The sequence below is a fragment of the Megalops cyprinoides genome, chromosome 21 (assembly GCF_013368585.1).
Source record: "Megalops cyprinoides isolate fMegCyp1 chromosome 21, fMegCyp1.pri, whole genome shotgun sequence".
NCBI lineage: Eukaryota > Metazoa > Chordata > Actinopteri > Elopiformes > Megalopidae > Megalops > Megalops cyprinoides.
This window is the reverse complement of record NC_050603.1, coordinates 12,277,471-12,280,595: the sequence shown is the minus strand read 5'-3', so window position 1 is coordinate 12,280,595 and position 3,125 is coordinate 12,277,471. Positions and strand designations below refer to the sequence as shown.

At 43.1% G+C, this 3,125-nt stretch overlaps 1 protein-coding gene across 1 annotated transcript; it reads left to right on the top strand.

Annotated features, from left to right (window-relative positions):
- The first annotated feature begins 1,170 nt into the window (after positions 1 to 1,170).
- On the top strand, positions 1,171 to 2,276 carry zgc:64022 (uncharacterized protein LOC393336 homolog). The gene is made up of 4 exons (XM_036516310.1): positions 1,171 to 1,285; positions 1,481 to 1,534; positions 1,645 to 1,721; positions 1,860 to 2,276. Exons 1-4 carry the CDS (start codon positions 1,171 to 1,173, stop codon positions 2,274 to 2,276), a joined length of 663 nt encoding a protein of 220 aa, XP_036372203.1.
- Positions 2,277 to 3,125: the final 849 nt, after the last annotated feature.

Below are 3,125 nucleotides of genomic sequence, written 5' to 3'. Positions count from 1 at the left end.
GTTTTGTTTTTGTTTAGTTAAGAATAAGGGAGGTTTATTGGGCTGTCATCACCTTGTGTATTTGGATGATAGTACTGTCTGTTGACACAGTTTACAATAAACATTTTAAAATGCCATAATTTTTGGTAACTGCAATTGTTCATGCCAACGTAGGGTGCCATACAGAACATTGCTAATAACTGTATTAAGTGGTAAGTAAGTTCAAAGTGATTGTAAATATGATGATGTGGATAAACAACACATTATAATATAGTCTGATAGAAGTGACTAGGTAAGTAGTCTACCAGTGGGCTGTGACACATGGTAACAGTACTTTCCTGGAGCAGGAACCATCTACTACATATTACTGTAGCAGTGTACTGTACAATAACAACTTACAAAACGTATTACAGTAGTACATATTGAAATAAGGAGTGTGACATCCTGGCCCATACAGGTGATTTCTTCTGAAATCTTATTTCCCAGGAGGAAGATACCTCAACACAAGAAAGCCAGTGTCGATGAACATGAAAATACTCAAAAACAGTTCATCCTAATGTCAGTTCTGTCTTTTACAGAACAGAAAGGTGAATAAAATTGTATAGTCTATCCCACAACCCCCCCCCCCCCCCCCCCCTCCCCCTTTTTTTTAACCTTTCAAACATATTTATATAAAGACAACAACACAGGGATGCTTAACCGGTTGTAAAGGGAGTATTTCAAAATAACTTCATTCAAACGCGTCATTTAGTTTGAGGTCAGACATTCCATCGCCTTTATTTCTCAAAATATGAATTCCTAACTGCGTTAAAAGAAAGTGATTATAAAACCTACGGCTTTTCGGTAAATGTGTCACCTGAATACCGCGTTAGGCAATTAAACAGAAAACAGAATGTCAGTCGATCTTCCGCTTGCCCCCTCCCTCCGCTTTTACGCATTCCGTGAGCAGTTTCATATCATTTTCTCAGCGGGAGGTGACGGAGCTCAAAATTCCACTCGAGTTGTGAATTTCATAAACAGTCGCTCGGGCCTCTCATTGGTTGACTCAAGGCTCCATCTAAAAAGAGGCCCCGCCCAACCCTCTATATATCTTCCGCACACCTCGCAAATGCAGCATTCGGCTGTGTGTCGCGTTGTAAGGTCAGATACTGTAAAGCCAACACAAGTGTAGCCTAGTCTATTTGTTTACAAATGGTTGTTCACGACAAATCCAACTCCGTCAACAGCAGCAGAACCATGGACGGAAGCCAGAACAAAGTGGAGGCCAATATTTTGCTACTTGGAGCAGAAAACGTCGGAAAGTCTGGTGAGCACTGTTTCTACATCCATAAAACTAGCTGTTTCAGTATGGGAAATAATTTTTACAGTTCAAAGTAAATTGTGAAATGTTTGCTGCTGTCGGTAATGGGTACCTTGGCTAACGTCGTATTGCAATCAGATGATGGAACATGGGATGACAGCAATGAGAGACGTATTCTGATCTGCTTTTTTCTGTCAACAGCGCTCACTGTACGATTTCTCACCAGAAGATTTATCGGCGAGTACGGTGATATAGGTAAGCAAAGTGCACTCACAAACATGGGGGGAGAAATATGCTGATAGATGAATCCTATGTTTAGTCTAAGTTCCTGTAATGGACTTTTTTTCTTGGTCTTTTTTTTCTAGAGTCCATATACAGTCATACTGATAGGATTGACGGACGGGAAATCTCGTTCAATATCTGGGACTCGCTACACCCACAGGTAAGGAGATTTTCTTTACAGTTTTGTAGCTCGCAAGTCATTACGGTTTCGTTTATTTTGAGGCGTTTAATTCAGTTCAAATACAGCTTCCAAAATGCAGGCGAGGTTGCATAAAGTTTCTATGTGGTTCTTTTTCAGAACTATGAGCTGGAGGGATACATCAGTGAAAAGCAGCTTCAATGGGCGGACGGGTTTATCCTGGTGTATAGCATCTGCGACCGCGCCAGCTTCAACGTGGTGCGTCAACAGGTGCAGCGCATCAGGCTATACAAGCACAAGCTCCCTGCAGCTACGCCGATAATCATCGTTGGCAACAAGCGCGACCTCAAGCACCGCCGCACAGTCTCCAGCGAGGAGGGCAGGCTTCTTGCCCTGTCGTCGGATTGTGGGTTCTTTGAGACCTCAGCTGCCGAAACGTACCACGGCGTGCTTTTGGTGTTTCATGAATTACTTGATCTAATCCGGGAGGCAAGGGCTTTGAAAAAAGGAACCGCCGGGTTCAAGGGCATCGTTAGGAGCATGTCGGCGGTTTTTGGCAGAAGACGAACCGAGTAGATTTGCGTTGCGGTGGGAAAACCATAAAAATGGAGACGTTTCAAGGCTGTATTGACAAGTACGGCTTGAACGTGAGGTTGCGAGATGGACATCTGGGTCATGCTCACTTGAACGCAGAAGATGCAAGAAGGCGAAGATGAGAGTCCAAAAGTGGTGTCTCGTGTAACACTGAACCTGCCCGGGGCAATGGACTGTTTGTTACGTCGTAAGGTTTTGAAACTGACAGATCGATCGTGTTGTCATGAGAACTGGCAGGGCCTTTTATTGATAGAGGCCTTTAAATCACCTGTGTCGTCTGCCAGTGATTAGTTTTTACACCCGTTTGACTGCGAAAATCCAGATTTAAATGCAGGAATCCCTATTGCACCAAACATACAATGTAGCACTTTGAGATGTGAAATTGTCAAATTTCAGCTTGATAATTGGTACTAAAGTTGTACATCTATGCATACTAAAAGATAATGGCACTTAAGGAGGTCCAGGTTTATTACTACATCTGGTAACACGTTCTCCATAGTCCTGTGGATTTAAATCAAGCTGGTCTGTTCAATACTCAAAAGCAGAGTTGTGACTTAAGCTTCATTTTGCAGCTGGCCATCAAAGCTCACAGCTGTAAAGGCCTACCTGTTGCCATCCGTTCCCCCTTGGAAGAGAATTCACATCCCCTCCTGTCTTGTCGATGCTCTGATTCATTCATTCTTAAAGCTTCTAGAATCTCATTAAACCACCAATGCAATGCAACAGGTGAACTGCTTTGGCCCCATGATGCTGCTGTGACCTACGACTTGCTGACCAAGAAGGCATGTGTATCTGTAGAATGATCTGTGAATTGTTGGGAATTAATTTCGC

What these genes read in the sequence shown, in the direction of transcription:
- zgc:64022 (XM_036516310.1), top strand. Translation starts at nt 1,171, where the DNA reads ATGGTTGTTCACGACAAATCCAACTCCGTCAACAGCAGCAGAACCATG. An exon ending in AGAAAACGTCGGAAAGTCTG is followed by an intron (nt 1,286 to 1,480) that starts GTGAGCACTGTT and finishes TTCTGTCAACAG; the next exon opens with CGCTCACTGTACGATTTCTC. An exon ending in GGGACTCGCTACACCCACAG is followed by an intron (nt 1,722 to 1,859) that starts GTAAGGAGATTT and finishes GTTCTTTTTCAG; the next exon opens with AACTATGAGCTGGAGGGATA.